At 37.6% G+C, this 15615-nt stretch overlaps 1 protein-coding gene across 2 annotated transcripts in view; it reads left to right on the top strand.

The window, feature by feature from the left end:
• LOC753367 (mitochondrial glutamate carrier 2) overlaps window positions 1-15615 on the top strand; it is a 30151-nt gene that overhangs the window by 3022 nt on the left and 11514 nt on the right. Inside the window, exons 2-5 of one of the 2 annotated variants that reach the window (XM_030988412.1) lie at window positions 1373-1657; window positions 6488-6619; window positions 6976-7031; window positions 8410-8500. In XM_030988412.1, the coding sequence (XP_030844272.1) occupies window positions 1644-1657; window positions 6488-6619; window positions 6976-7031; window positions 8410-8500 (293 nt within the window). In that variant the 5' untranslated portion in view covers window positions 1373-1643. Of the gene's footprint in view, window positions 1-1185; window positions 1658-6487; window positions 6620-6975; window positions 7032-8409; window positions 8501-15615 lie in introns of those variants that run through there. The other variant, XM_030988413.1, reaches the window with a different exon arrangement.

The raw sequence follows: 15615 nt of genomic DNA on the forward strand, positions 1-15615 counted from the left end.
TCTCAGTGTGTGGCCTTAATTGGTCTTCCAGCTGGATTCGCAAACCTTCACTGTGCATGCTACGTAGACCCACTAGAGGTCAGTGCGTTGACCCCATTTAAACGCGTTTACAAATTGTAAACGCATCTTTTTGTGAGTTTACGATCGGCGATCGTGATCAGGGTTTTTCGGTGATTCTACAAAAGTGAGCATGAACGCAAGCGTGTTTTAAACTAAACGCGTAACAGATGCCTGATTCTGGCCGTCAAAATCAAGCATGAACGCGCCCTAACATGGATGGAGAATGTGATTGGACTTTAAAAATGACAGAGCTAGAGAGAGAGAGAGAGAGAGAGAGAGCTGTGTGTGGAAGTAGCAAAGTACATACCGGTACTGTACATGCAGTTTACCTATGAGTGTGCTATGGAGAATGGAATACTCTCATATTTTCAAGAGTTTATTTGAACGTTGCAATTAAAAAACATAAAAAAAAACAAAAAAACACCAGCAACAAAAAACATTCATTTGTATTTACAGGTGTTTATCAACAAGTGCAAAGATATTATGTCTACAAGATAATACAATTAATCTTGATTCATAAACAGCCAGAGAGGCAGGTTTCCTTTTAAACATTTGCACAATCTGTACAATTGCCTAGTTTCAAAATTCAATGGCAAGGGGAATTTTCCTTCTCTCAATGATACTGAGTCTAGTTTCTGGAATATGTACATATAAGATTAAATAACCCTAACATCTGTAGAAAGCTAGGTAGTACTACATTTAGTCTTCCAGACTTGACCAATCACAATCATTGCAGCTCTCAGTTTCACACAGGGTCTGTTCATGAAGACTAACTACTGTACACTGAGTGTGAAGTTATGCAGAATGACCATGCAGTGCAGTGCTGCACAAACTAGTCTATGAAGTCCATCATGTACATTGTACATATGTACATGTACGCAGGCTGCAGATTCTAAGCTGTAATTTAAAAATAAAAATAAAATATGAACAAGTGACAAACATTGAAACAAATGTTTTTAAAAAGGTATATGGCATAGCGATGGTTGCTTTGTATTAGTTTATGTTGCTTCACAGCAGAAATGAATTCTATTTTTTGTCAAAGAATGAAGGTAGAGTCTGATTTGAGAGACTACTCAGCTATGCATGCATCAGCACAAGTTGTAAAGGCCGGCCGGTGTGATCAGGGATACTCACAAACCCTGGTGTGATTGACTGAAAGGCTGGGCTATAGTACGGTCCATTGATCTGCCTAGAAACAGACATCATTGATTAGTTTACAAATCTATACAGAGATCTGTCTGCATCTTTCTTTCATTCATTCGTTTTAAACCACGCATTCATGCTATCGTGTCTCCGCTCTCTCTTACAACAGCTCTCCAACTCTGTTCTGCTACACTCACGAAGAAACGTCCCTCATCTCCGTCCTCTACTGTCTCAATCTTCTTTTCTCACCCGGGGATCTGGATACACGGCTGCATTTCTCGAGGAGAAGAATTCCAGTCATCATCGTCGGCGGTGAGGGAGAGTTGAGGGAGATCAAAACGTGAACCCAGGTGTTGTTATTGGACAGCCCTTAAAGTTTAGTTTTATACCATCCTTGTTGTGTTCAAGCTTTGAATATTTTTCACGGGGAGAGCGGTGGAATGGGTGACATTAAGTAAGTAATACTTTCAATTATTCAACCCTTTGCCTGCTTTCTCCTAGATTTCTACAGTCCATCCTTTAATTTTTTGTGTGATAAATTTTGTTCTCAGTAAAAATAATATCTGCTCTGTACATGTGAATGTATGGCCAAGTCACCAAGTGTGTTACAAAATATTGGCTTCCGATATTATTTTTTATTCTTAGTTTTGAGTTCTGTAAAAAGAACCACTTTTGGGAGGAGTTTTTCATCTCTGCCCTAAAATATGAAATACAATCTAATATCAATATATTCTATCTTCATGATCTTGAGTTTGTAACATACAGTGTATATTGTATTTGTTACTAAAGAAATATCATACTCCATATTTTATAATTGTATATGAGTATGACTGAAGATATTTATTTCTTTTATCTCACTTGTACTCGTTATTTATGAAGTCATGCGGAATCCAAAGATAAGATAGAACTTCAATATGTGGACAGGTAGCACAATTGTTCCAACAAGTTTGTTGTTGTTTTGTTTCCCATGGTAGTTACAGTAGTTGTTCCCCACAATTCTTTCCCAGCCAAAAAATTGTGCTTGCATGCAGTTATTTTTTTTCTTCATGTTGAAATCAAATTCAGACAGTAAATCAGTGCTTCCAGGCTCTTAGTTAATGCTATGTTTGAAACTTTGAATTGGTAACATTGAAAATGTATTGATCATGTTAATGTCAACTACTCCAGTTAGCTTCTTGCATTTATATAATGCGACTGTATAATTGTAATCATATTTTGTTACTAGGATAATGTACAGTATACATGTACATTATATGTTGAATCAAAAACCAAGTTACAGTTTCACACTCACATGTCATACAGTATGACATGTGAATGTGAAACTGTAATTTGGTTTTTGATTCAATTGATTTGTGCTTACGGATCAATGTCATCCTTGTTTGTCTCATATTTACAATCTTACCAAGTCCCTTTAAAGGGATCGTTTAACAATGTTAAATCTGAGATACACGGCCCTACATGTTATCAGTGGCTGTGATATGACGTAAAATTGAAGCCCTAAAAAAATTGCGCTTCAAAATGATCAAGAAGTGCCTCAAAAAAGTAAAAATCTTTGAGTGACCGGTTTTACCATACTCGTTTTCCCCAATAGACTGTAGTGTTATGAAAACCGTCAGGCGAACGGTTTTCAAAATTTGTAATTCCAATCATAAATATCTTGATAATCAGACAGGCGATCGGCTTGTAAAAGTCATGAGGTTCCTGACTGACCTAAAGGTTTATAATTATCATTGCATCATGAGCTAAATCTAGAATATGTTTTCAGAATTTGAGACAAAGTTACTGGATCCCTTTAACGGACATCAATTCTAAAAGAAAGCAGAAAAATCAGAGTAGCGGACCGGTAAAAGTTCAAATGAAATCTGACAAAAATGTTAAAAAGTTATGAATTTTTGAAAATTGTAATCAATATGTTAACATATGGGCACTTCAAATTGGCTGAATCTGTTAATGTCACTGTGATGAAGTGCTTCACCACTTTTCAATTTGTTTCAAAACATATTATGATGGAAATGTCAATTTCTCAAAATGCATGCTTTAGGAGGGTCTTTCCTTTTGGAGGACCTACACTGTACTGTTCAGTGTATGTACAGTCAGTATGTGTATTAAGCTATCCATTATATGTTTTGAGTAGTCCCCCATGGTAGAAGGCACGTGGGTGAAAAAAAGATATTAATGATATTTTTGTATACGATAAATGGGAGAGTTGTCCCATGACTATGTCATAATCCACTCAACCCAGGTGATGTAATTGGGTACCTGGTAGGAATTAATTCCTTGAAATGCTAGAGCGCCGCAATGGCAGCACAGCTAAAGCCGGGGTAATAATCTCCAAGTTTGGAAGCGCTTAGTGATTCTAATAAGCGCTATATAAAAACTGAGTATTATTATTATTATTATAATCCAATGACCAACTTCCCAATTAGAGATTTGCTTGGATTCATACATATATTCATATCTCCCTAATTTTAAACTATCGCCTGTTCTGATTATCTTATTTTTCTGCTTTCATACCAATGAAGTTTAATATCACAAGGGTAGGATTGCCCTTTAATAATGCCTAACTGACAGGATTATACAGGTACAGTTCAAGTACTTGTCAATAATGTCAAGATTATAAGGCAGTTATGAAGTAATCACTTGTGTACCTGCATGTTTGTCACGGGGGTTAAAGTAAAGACACTCATCGTCAAAGTCTGCTAAATTGTGACATGCAGTATTCATAAAATTAAAGCGCCTCTATAAAAGTGTTTGAAGTCCCCAAAATTTGATGGCGAAAGAGGATGTCACTTACCGTAAGACATTGAAACATTTCTGCAAGGATTTTCAAAACATATCAATCACACAGGGATGGGGGAGGGGGGGGGGGGTCAGGATTCGGTGCCCAGTCAGTTGTGACTAAGTCCCCTACTCAACAAAAGCAGGTACATGTAAAGTGCCAAAAGACTTCTTTGAAAAGGAACAAAAACTGGAAAGTGCCTCAAAATAGTTGTCTGTCCCAGGTACTGATGCACATCATTTCCATTTCATTTGATTTCATTCGGTCATGATGAATAAAAAAAATGATTAGAAATTGTGCGCATCAATCCAATCCTGGTGTAGAAACATTGATATCAAAATATTTTTCCAATTTTATTCCTGTTCAATCTGTTAACCTTGTTTACCTGGTATCTATAAATACAACACATCTTTGGAATTGGCCATGACAACTAAAATTTAATTGTAATGACAATCTGTCTTTTCCTAAAAAGGGATTAAAGCTAGAAAGACAGAACTTTCCAGTTTCCATACCATTTGCATACAGGTTGTTCATATTTTTGTGCATGCATTTTATTTATTAAAGTTAAGGCTATACACTTAATGCTGTACAGTCTACTTTTTATTAATTTTGATGAAATCTTGCTAGCCCAGTAAGCCCACGCATTTAATTCTGCATGCTTCATGCTTCTTTGTGTGCTCTATCGAGTAACAAGCATACGTGTACATGATACAGGAGAAAACTAATATCCTATGAATGATGAATTAGAAAGGGTGGAAGGAATATTAAGAGGCTATGTCTGGCCATGCTGTAATTGGGAGAATGACGTAGGCTGTCCTATTTTCTGAGAGAGAGGGGGATGAAGAAAGAGAGAGAGAGAGAGAGAGAGAGAGAGAGAAACAGAGAGAGAGAGAAAAAAACAGAGAAAATGAGAGAAAGAGAGAGAGAGAGAGAGAGAGAGAGAAACAGATAGAAATTAAGACAGATGTGGAGGGGGAAAGAGAGGGAGTGGGAGAGGAGAGAGAGAGAGAAAGAGATACAGTACAGGGGAAGGGGAAAAAGAGAGATAGCGAGAAAGAGATAGAGAGAGAAAGGGAGAGAAAGGGAGAGAAATTGGGGCCAGCAAATTACCAGCAATTTGTTTGTGTGTTATCTGTCCTTGGATGTCAAAAGAGGTACTTGAAAAGATGAAGAATGGATGAGGGGCAGGAGGGCGGGGGCAGAAGGCAAGTGGGCAGGGGGCAGAGGGGAGGGGGGGGGGGGCAATGAGCATGGGGCAGGGACAAGTGGGCGAGTGGGCAGGGGGCCGTGGAAGAAATTCAGCTTGAGAGGTGTACTGATTGTAATAGACTGGTTGATTAACATATACATGTATATTCCAATTGGATGCATACTTTTTAAACAAACATTGTTCTTGACGACATGAAGGCTTGCCCAACATAGTAACAAATAAAGTATGTAGACTGGATTTGAAGTATTGTAGTTCATTCATTGATAACAGGTAATGGAACACCTTGCCATTAGGTCCTTGTAAACCGGTCTATTGGATAGGTTAAGTTTTACAATATGAATAAACAATATAATTTCATAAGGCCACAATGTCAGTGTTTTGTGTAGCTTTGTATTCAACATGTTTGTTTACCAGTGCCCTGCGTACTTGCTTTAATTAACTTAATTTGCAAACAGACAGTTTGATTATATGTTTTTGTCGTTGCTAATGAATGCTCATGTACATGTACATGTAAACAAATGTATCCTGACTTGCAATTATACATGTGCATACTCTCATTACTCTGTATTGTCACATGACCTTTTAAAAGCTCTCCCTTCCCCAAACTGCATGTTTACACACCTACAGGTACATGTACATTTACATTGTACATGTGCATGACACATGTAACGTTTGTTCCCAGTGTATTGGTCAAATTGTGTGTACATTAATATTTGCATAGTCTGATGTTAGGTAATTGTAGAGATGGAGAGAGAGAGAGAGTGAAAGAAAGAAGGAAGGAAGGAAAGAAAAAAAGGGGGTTTCCTATGATGTTGCCATTTTTATGTTTCTAGACCATTTTAAATCGTTTGGGGGGGGGGGGGAGGGGGGCCTGGAGCAAGTACTTTCATTGTAGGATCAAATCTGCTTACACCTAATGCTACATGTACAGTCACTAAGGTTTGTACGAACGATAAATTTGTACGAATCTCCCTGTTTTTCCATTGTCTTCCCGAATTTCAATTGTCTGAAAATCGTTCGCACAGCGTTCGTTGCAGTTCGTAATGGCATTTGTGACCCAGGCTTTACATAAAATGAAGAAGAAAAGAAGAAAAAAAAACACCATTGAAAATGTATTATTGTGTGACAAAGCATTCTATAAAGTTTCTAGCAAAATTTTTGAATTTAGCAGAATTTTGAATCATCAGGGAAAGTTGGACGGTGTCTGAAAACTCTGAGTACATGCAAGTTTGACTGTCAACAAATTTTGCAATCTAGTCTTTATCACAGGCTTTTAAATTTTTCTCCACCCACAGTCTTCCTGCCAAGGTAATCAATGGTTGTGTTGCTGGCGTTGTCGGTGTGACTTGTACCTTCCCGATTGACTTGGTCAAGACTCGGCTTCAAAACCAACAAGTTATTGATGGAAAGCGCATCTACAACAACCTGTAAGTATTATCAATGTAAAATATTGAAAGCTTGTCTGATAAATTACTGAGCAAATTTGTTAGTATACGTGATGATTGTATTATTGATAGCAATTACTCTAGCTGAGATCAGACGAATGACAACATAAAAAATAAATATTCATAATCCCATGATACCTTGTAATATATTGGACAAAGAAAGCACACATTTCATAGGCTTGCCCATGTACAATGTACTTTTTAGTAGGATGTTAATATCTACTCTGGATCAATTCAATTCTGTTAGCAAGCCTTGTAGGGTTGATAACCATACTACTTTGGCAACCCTGTAAGATAAAAAGTTGTCTTAATTTCATCTTTTCCCTTTTATCTTTCAGGTTAGATTGTTTCATAAAGACAACCAGAGCTGAAGGCTTAAGGGGTCTATACCATGGTGAGTGATCATTAATGTTTACATTGTATTTCATTCATGTGTTCCATTCCTATTGAGCTACATGAACATGTATGTGTGACTATGAACTAACGTCCATCTGGCTCTCAGCAAATGAAAATGGTATCCCAAAGTTATCAATCACTGTATAGTAAGTAAGTGGGTTATCATTCAATATAAAGGGAATTTAGGGATGAAAGAAATACAGTGTGTGGTTTGTTGAGTATATCAATCAGGCCTCTTGAGACAGCTAGAATCCTACGTAGATCGTATTGATCTGAATTAGGGTCTCTTGACGTCAGCCAGCCTGCCGGAGTAGCGGGGTTGCGGTTGTTTGTTTTTTATCATCTGAACAAATACTCCAAAGTTTCAGTTTGCATCCAAAAATACTCTGAAACGAGTGCGGATAAATGGCAAAGTACAATGATCTCTGGAGATAAGTTCATTTGAAATATGAACCATGAAGTATACGATTAGATTCAAAAGAACTTAGTTGAAATGGAAAGAATAATTAGCTCAATTTATTAAAAATGAATCTTTCACATGAGATCCTTTTCCAGCAATAGAAGAGCATGATAAAATACTTGTTTGCTTTGTCATGTTCTGAATCCTGATTTAAATCACTGCAATAGATGAAATACATGTACTTTTCATTGTCCAGTTTGTTAGGAAAGAGGAATGCAAACAAGAAAATTTGAAAGTATGTGTGATAAAACATACTTCTCTGTCTTTATTTCGCTTTCATAATCACTTTTATAATCACTTTTAGAATGGATGAAAATATTTAAATACATTGCAATTTCTTCGACAAGGCTTCATCGAAGGAGGCAAATGTTGAGCAGTTACTTATTTCAGCTGTACATTGTGCTCGTACATTTTGCCAACACTCTAGTGTTCCTTTAATCTTTGATGTGCTTTTGAGTATATCAATGCCTACTGCTATATGTGCCTCCCTTCCCATCTCTTTCTCTCACTCTCCTCTTCTTCACGCCCTCTCTTACCTTGCCTGTGTCCCCCATTTCTGTTTCTCTATTTGTTCTCCTTGTCTTTTATTTTATGCCTCTCTCTCTCTCTCTTTCTTTTCCTCTCCCTCCTCTCCCTTTCTCTCTCCCTCTTTCCCTCTCTCTCTCTCCCTCTTTCTCTCTCCCCCTCTCCTCTCTCCTCTCTCTCCCTCCCTCTCTCCCTCTCTCTCTCCCCCTCTCTCTCTCTCTCTCCCCCTCTCTCTCTCTCTCTCTCTCCTCCCAATGCCCGTCTTGTGCTGTGTTATCTCATCCTAGATGCATCTCTTTCTCTATCTCCATCTCTCTCCTTCCTCCTTCGCATCCATCGTTGATCCTCATTCCTCTGTCTGATCACCCCTCTCTTTACAATCTCCTTTCAGGTTATGCAGTAAATGCCACGCTGATCTCCCCGGAAAAGGCCATCAAACTTGTCGGCAATGATTTCTTCCGCCATCTCCTCCGCACCCCAAGGTTCGTATCCATCTCCGTTACTCTAACGAATTGTCATGGTGCTCTGTTTATTCCCCCAAGTACAAGTGAATCCATCAATTATTGAGGCATTTGCGCTACGGACCCCAAGTCCTTAATTTTAATGAATTGTGCTGTGCCTGCGTCTAGTGCATAGGAATTTATCTTGTATTGAGCCAAAGATGGACTGTACTTCATTTTAATGAGTTGTGATGCCATGCATGCTTCCAGTATGTACACAAAGTCTCTTTCTTTATTTATAGCATCTATTTCAAATCTCCATTTACGATCGATAGAAAGTGTCTTTATTTGATGGTGAATGCCTTGTGGCACTTGATTTCAGGTTTTAGTTGGACTAATCATGATTAAGATCAGCTATGTAGATAGTAAGGAGAGATAAGGACGTAAGCAGCGTAATTGAAGTGTTATCTTAGTAATGTAGAACTGCTTTCAGCTTGCTTGCAGCTTTATTTACATCTACTGTTTTACTTGCCCATCGCATCCCAGAGTGTAGGCATGCTATGTTATTTCAAGAGCAAGCCTTCTAAGTTATAAAGAACAGAGCAGGGTCTCACAAAACCGTCATCAGTACAAGTTCACCAACAAACCATTGAAAGGCGTGTATTCAATTTAACACATGTTTCAATGTGATGTTGGTGAAATTGTACTTCTGATGGTTTCGTGAAACCACGCCCAGATTATTGTGCTGGATTGAACAGTATACAAATATACACAGGGCTGTCGTTTAAAGCCGGTAACCGGTAAAACTTGCCGCCTATTCACTCGTTTCTTACCGGCTATAATTCCTATAATAAACCTTGCAAAAATCACAGAAAGTAGATCTAAATCAATGCTAATCCAAAATTTCCTTAATTTCGTCCAAGATATAATTAGTGCCGCACATACACGGCCGCAGTCGACGAAATCCCTTACGATCACGAACGCGACGTCGTCCGTACTTACCTAGACCTATCAATCTAACGTTACATCGCAGTTCTCCCCCCACAGCGCGGCGGCCAAGCCCGCCCGTCCCTACCCCATTGCGATCCCGATGTGCACGCGAGAGGACGAGAGGACTGCACAAAATATATACACACTGATCATAACAAAACTGAAGCTAGCTCGAAGTAACCAAACTATCCGTTGCCGATTTGATATTTGAAGATCACGGAAACCGGGGCCTATACACGTGCGTGCAATGTATAGAGACAACGTACTTTAGATTCTGAGATGCGCAAATCGGCAACAGAGTTTTGAACTCGGCTGAGTTTAGGCCGGCCACGGCCGTCCCCGGCGGACCCCCGCAGCTAGCTCGCATGATATAGGCCTATGCAGGCTCGCGCTCCGCGAATACTCAAAAGTAAATTCTTAAATGTATTCAATAATTTCATGTCAAAAAAAATAATTAAATGAGAATTCATATGGGGAGCCAAATAAAAGTCACAAGTAAAAAAAAAAATCAAAATCTAGCCTCTGCTGCCCATTATTTAAATACTGTACATGTATTCAACAAATCATGATGTAGAAAGATTGAGTATGGTGCATCATCTCAGTTTAATTAAAAATTACAAAGTAATGGTACAAAGTGATAAATAATTATCAACTTAATAACTTTTCTATGAGTTATGATTGTTCATGTAATATTAAACATTAACAATATGTGTGTTTATTTATATGTGTAATACAAGGTAGGAAAGATAACTACAAATTTTCTTCTTAGGTATGCACCAGATTGCACGATTTCAAGTGGAAAATCCCAAAAGGTCCCTACCGTGGGAGGGGGGACACCCCCCTCCCACACCCTCCCCCCCTCGGTCGCTTCGCTCCCTCGCAGTGATGGTACCTCCTATAAAATTCAAATTACCTCCTTCAAAAATAATTAACAAGACCCCTGTATACATATAGTGTCATGGATTTAATTCTCAATTTTTTTTCTTCATCATGATACTTCGGGATGTCATTTGTTCTTCCAAGCCAGTCAGATACATGGCATTTGAAATTGAATTAAAAGATGGAATGGGCAACGCTTTATGTGAACCCTTCCATATTTTCATCCGGTATTGCATCACAAACTCGTTAATGGTCATTTATTAAGTTACCTTCTGACAGAAATAGATTGACACCTGGTTGGAAGTGATTAAATTACGTAGGTAATATGAGATACCGGAGAAAATTGACAATAGCTGGTACCTGTTCATTAGTTCTGCCTCTGTGTCTCCTAATGCACATATAATGCAATTAATATCACTTCTAATGTTAGGGATGTGACGGTTGCACCACAGAGTACCTGTACCTGTACATCATACAAATCCCCTCATTAAAAATTAGTGTACTTTTCTAAATATGAAGGAAATAGTTTATTGCGTGGAAGATAGATTGATTACAAGTTTGAGAAGGGCAATCAATTATTAAAGATGGCACTATAAAATATACGTTGCTCTGTTAGAAATTTGGCTCAGTGGAATTCTTCAATACATTGAAATTGTGTTTGTTTCAAACATTAATTTCTTTTGTGTATAGTGTAAATCAAGCATGTTGATTGATGTTTTGAACTGGTCATTGATTTCATTTAGTAACAACAAACTACAGTTAAATTAAGATGGCAGTAATATTTAGCATAATGTTGGAGAAAATAGTGATACAGTATGTGTAATAAAACACAAGAATAGTTTCTTCTTCCTTTTGAGCACAGACCTCTTTACAGAGTATTATCGTACTATACTGGGGGTGTGTGCAGGTGAACCACTACACCGGGGGTTTCCCCCTACTCTAATACGAATACCGTATTTGCCGGCGATAAGACCGCACCGCCGCATAGGACCGCACCGCCGCATAGGCCGCACCCCCGATTTTGCCATTTAAAAAGAAAAAAAAAAGAAAAAAAAAAGTGTCGTCGGTTGTATTTGAACCCTTCCCTACAAATGTTGATGTGACCAAAATCACTGCCTTAGACCGCTCGGCCATTCCGCACTGATACTACAGCATGCAGTTTTCTCTCATGTATACATTAAGCCTCTCTCTTATTGCGGCATAGGTTTGCTCACGCGATCGAGAGGCTTTAGCTACGGCAAAAACTTAAATTTAGATCTACCAGTTGAGTTAGGTTGGTAAGTTATGAATTTTATTTACGAGATTGGCAAACCTTTGCCCTTCATTTAATAAATATAACACATGATGGTCGGTAAGACATGTGATATTCTAGACAATTATTCTAGAAATGTCCATAACCTTTCATTGTTGTCCCATATGTACAAATTCGTGCTGCGTTTCATGGTTTTGACTTGCAAGTTTTTTAGTTTTTTTTTAACTCTTTCGCTGACTCTTATCGACTGAGCAAACTCGCCTCTTTATTTGAAAGATTATGACAATCCATTCTTGAAAGTTGTCAGGATGTGGCTTTGTGAGAATTACAGGTAGGTCGACCGACCTTTGAATTTCACCCTTGTAAAAATGGAAACATGCTTGTAATGATGAGGGCATGATTGCTCTATGTAAACGGAAATGAAATACAATCCTGGAAATGGATATTAAGAAGTAATTTATGGCAGCTGAAAGAGAAATTAAAAAAAAGGGTTAATGATAATTATAATTGTTCTTTTTAAAGGTTCTTGTGGTTCAAGACAAATTATTTTAATTTCAATCTCTATTCTGCCTCTTTGAAGGACATCCCAGAAAAGGTTTTGTCTTATTTTCCATCAGATTTTTCACCAGCGTAGTAGGAGGATAATTGCTTTTCCAATTCAATATGCAGGGCTTTGCTATTTGATACCAGCACGACACAATGGCGGAAATAATCTGCTATTTTCGGATGCGTGATGCGTGTCTCAGAAAATTTGCTTGGGGGAAGAGAGACTCCTCTCTTACGTAGTTTCATTGTAGATGAATGCATGAAGGCCCTTTCACATTAGGGGCGTACATGCATGCTTGATATTCATCTTTTATTCATCACATTAGGATTGCCTAGACCCAAAGTCTAGTATCATGTTAAGTATTACTATAGTATTCTAGCGTTTACAAACTTACATTTTAAAGGCATTGTTTAACAATGTTAAATCTGAGATTCATGGCCCTACATGTTATAAGTGTCTGTGATATATGGTGTAATATTGAAGCCCTAACAAAATTGTGCTTCAAAATGATCATGAATGGCCTTAAAAAGTAAAAAATCTTTGAGTGACCGGTTTTATCATACTCACTTTCTCCAATAGACTGTAGTGTTATAAAAACTGTTAGGAAAACAAAAAATGAAATTTTGATTTCCAATCATAAATATCTTGATGTGATCTGCTTGTAAAAGTCATGGGATTCCTGACTGACTGACTGACATCTATTTTGTGGTTCACACATATGTACGGAGGAATTTCTAATAGTCTGTCTGTTTTAGAGCACCAACCAAATGTCAATAAACGTGTCATTACTACGCACCAATTAATATTCCTAATGGCGCTAGCTGCCCATATGATGGCCTGTATGTGTAATTTAGTGATTGCTGGCCTCTTCACACTGCCACTCCTCCTGGAGGATGACAGGCGTGTTCACATAGGACAGTTTTTAACTCCAGCAATTTATTTTGTGTACTAAATAAATGACAAGTAGGAATGAAAAAGGTAGTTGCGCACAACAAATGTGTCATGCGTACTCTGTCTGTTATAAGATACACAAATGTGAAGTGCAATTTGCCTAAAAAAGCTTAAAAATAATCTAGCGGTAAACTTCAGCATTTTATCGCAACAGGTGAACAAGCCTTTACTTGAGATCTGTAAGGTACTTTTTATCCCTTTATAAATAGAAGGGGTGTGGAAATTTTAGAAATGTATCTATTGATTTAATTTTTATGTCATGATGGCTACAGGAATAGAAAATTTATACTCTTGACAGGTATACAATGATTGCAATCAGAAACTTGCAGATATGGAGTGATAATGATTACAGAGTATTACAACTCATCAATATCAGAGAGATATTAAAGCATAAATAGAGAGAAATAATGAAGAATATTATTGATCATAATTCATCAAATTGGGAGACATGATTCCAGCTTTGAACATTTCTAGGTTTGTTCAGTACTGGTGGTGAACATTAGATTAGTAAACATCCTATTCATCCAACACTCTCATCCATCCCTCATCATAAACTTGCAGATATTCAGTAATAATGACAACAAAGTGTTACAACTCATCAATATCATATAGGAGTGATATCAAAACATTTAAATAGAGATAGATAATTAAGAATTCTTTTGATTGTACAGTAATTCCTTGAATCAGGGGACATGATTTCAACTGAGAACATTTCTAGGTTTTAATATTGAGTACCAATCTTGATGATAGATGACTTATCTTATTCTTCCAACACCCTGAATCATTCCTCATCTTCAAACATGAACTGAGGGAAGGGAGGGTATCAGTTTGAGGGGATGGTGCGGGATGGGACCACGCTGAGTAAACCTCACTGAGCTCTTAAGTGTATTGATTGAGCATCTGACTATGGCTCAGCGCGGAAAGAATTTCTCATCCTCCTCCTCTTTGCTTGTGTCGTTTGGCGCGTGATTGGTAATGGTTCAAAGCTGCACTTTATCGATCGGCGCATGTGCTTGCTTTCACCGGAAGTGAGCGATTCTGTTTGCTTGTTATTTCCATCTCGTGATATTCAGGGTTGCCTCTCTTACTTCTAATTCAAGACATGTGTATTGATCTCTCTCCCTCTCTCCCCCTCTCTCTCTCTCTCTCCCTCCCTCTCTCTCTCTCCCTCCCTCTCTCCCCCTCCCTCTCTCTCTGTCCCTCACTCACACTCATTCACTTATCATTCTATTATTGTTCTCTTTTTTTTCCGCCACGTAATTTCTTTCTTTTATCTTTAATACTTCTCTCTCTATGAGTCTTCTGCCCTCTCTGTGTTGTCTTTCCCTCTCTTCCTCTTCCGGTTTTCTCCCATCGAAATATTGCCTCCAGCTTGTTTATTCCCTCCCACGTGTAACCATTCTGTATGAAGCGGTCGTTGAAACTAATTACACGTATGCATCTATAAAAGATTTACGTAGCGCGGGTAATTGAGACGTCACAACCCTCGTGAGATTATGTCAGAATATTCAATAAGGCGCAGTACCAGTAAATTACTGTGAGAGAGAGAGAGAGATGATCTCCATACAGCCCTACCATAATTACTTTTCTCATCATATTTTCCAACTATTTCAGGACAGGATTTATCTTTAGGACTAAATCGATCACATATCATTCTTCAAATTGGCAGCAATTATATTGACTTTTATTGCTACCACTTTAAAATAAAATGTAATGTCTCTGAAAACATTTAGCATTTGCAAGATTGTGAAAAAGTTGAAAAATAGTGGAGATTGATTGAAAAACAATGATTTTGAATCTCTCAAAGTGTTGCCAATTTAAGGATTGTATAGCCTTTTTTCCCTGGTATCACACGCAATATACATGTACATGTACATGTACATGTAGTCATGAAACAAAAATTAATATATATTGTACAGAGAATTTGGCTTTTTCTACCAATGCATCAGGTGTATTTATAGCACTTAGAGACTTCGGTGGTAAGCGCTTTATAAGTAATGTTTTTATTATTATATTATTATTTATTTTTTAGGGCTCTGAATAAAAATTTATCGAGCCAAACCACAAAATGTGGAATGATTGCCTTGAAAGGGTTAAAAGGCCATTTGGCATTTAACAGGTGATGAAATGAGATTTGAGTTTTGATGGCTTATTGTAAATAAATCAAGTGTGTCTCAAGTGCCATTTGTAGTATGTGACTTTAATAGTGCCTTGCAATTCTCTGACAGAATTGAGCCAAGTTTTTTTATCACTGCTTTATCATTGGACAAAAGTTTAATTTCCTGAAGTAGATATTGATCTGTCGGAACCCCCCCCAAAAAAAAAAAAACGTTTAAAATTTGGATGTACGTGTATGCTATGCCTAAACTGCTTTCCCCTTGCTGTCTTATTTTACTTGCAGATAAAAAGAAATGGAAATGTTTGTATTGGACAATAATGAGTTTAGTCATTTTTTATTGGACTTAAAATTACTTTAGAGTCGAAGGTGCACATCAATCATGAAACATTAATATCCCAAGACAATTCATCTTCTGCATT

Source organism: Strongylocentrotus purpuratus, unplaced genomic scaffold, assembly GCF_000002235.5.
Source record: "Strongylocentrotus purpuratus isolate Spur 01 unplaced genomic scaffold, Spur_5.0 spur5_scaffold_17, whole genome shotgun sequence".
In the NCBI taxonomy this organism is placed as follows: Eukaryota; Metazoa; Echinodermata; class Echinoidea; order Camarodonta; family Strongylocentrotidae; genus Strongylocentrotus; species Strongylocentrotus purpuratus.